Source organism: Cynoglossus semilaevis, unplaced genomic scaffold (assembly GCF_000523025.1).
Source record: "Cynoglossus semilaevis isolate Cse_v1.0 unplaced genomic scaffold, Cse_v1.0 C18702490, whole genome shotgun sequence".
NCBI lineage: Eukaryota > Metazoa > Chordata > Actinopteri > Pleuronectiformes > Cynoglossidae > Cynoglossus > Cynoglossus semilaevis.
In genome coordinates, this window is record NW_007596806.1 from 1 (window position 1) to 411 (window position 411).

The window sequence follows — 411 nt, forward strand, 5'->3', positions numbered from 1 at the left end:
GGCGGCAGTGGAAGCGGTGGTGGTGTCGGAGGTGGCAGCAGCACAAGTAGTGGCGGTGGATCTCAGTCTCATTTGCCAAAGAAACCAGGACTTGACTGGAACAAGTTGATCAAGCGGGCCCTGGAGGGCTTCCACGAGCCAGGGGGTTCCAGCTTAAAGAACATCGAGCGCTTCCTCAAGTGCCAGGCCGATGTGGCGGCTCACTTGTCCAGCAGTGGCTCCGTGGGGACTAACCTCTTCCACCAGCAGCTGAGGGTGGCCCTGAAGAGAGCGGTGACCCATGGACGTGTGGCGAAGCAGGGCCCGCTCTTTATGCTCAGTCGCAGCAGCTCTCAGGATAGCAGCGGCGTAGCGTTATCCCTGGAATCGCTGCCAGCCGTCCGACTGCTGCCCCACGAGAAAGACAAGGTA

The 411-nt window shown here is 60.3% G+C and overlaps 1 protein-coding gene across 1 annotated transcript; it reads left to right on the top strand.

Moving 5' to 3' along the window:
* Window positions 1-3: 3 nt before the first annotated feature.
* LOC112486735 (histone acetyltransferase KAT6A-like) lies at window positions 4-408 on the top strand (the record flags this gene model as incomplete). The annotated part of the gene is made up of 1 exon (XM_025054052.1): window positions 4-408. A coding segment is annotated over one exon (405 nt), but the record flags the coding sequence as incomplete, so codon positions are not given.
* Between the last annotated feature and the right edge of the window lie 3 nt (window positions 409-411).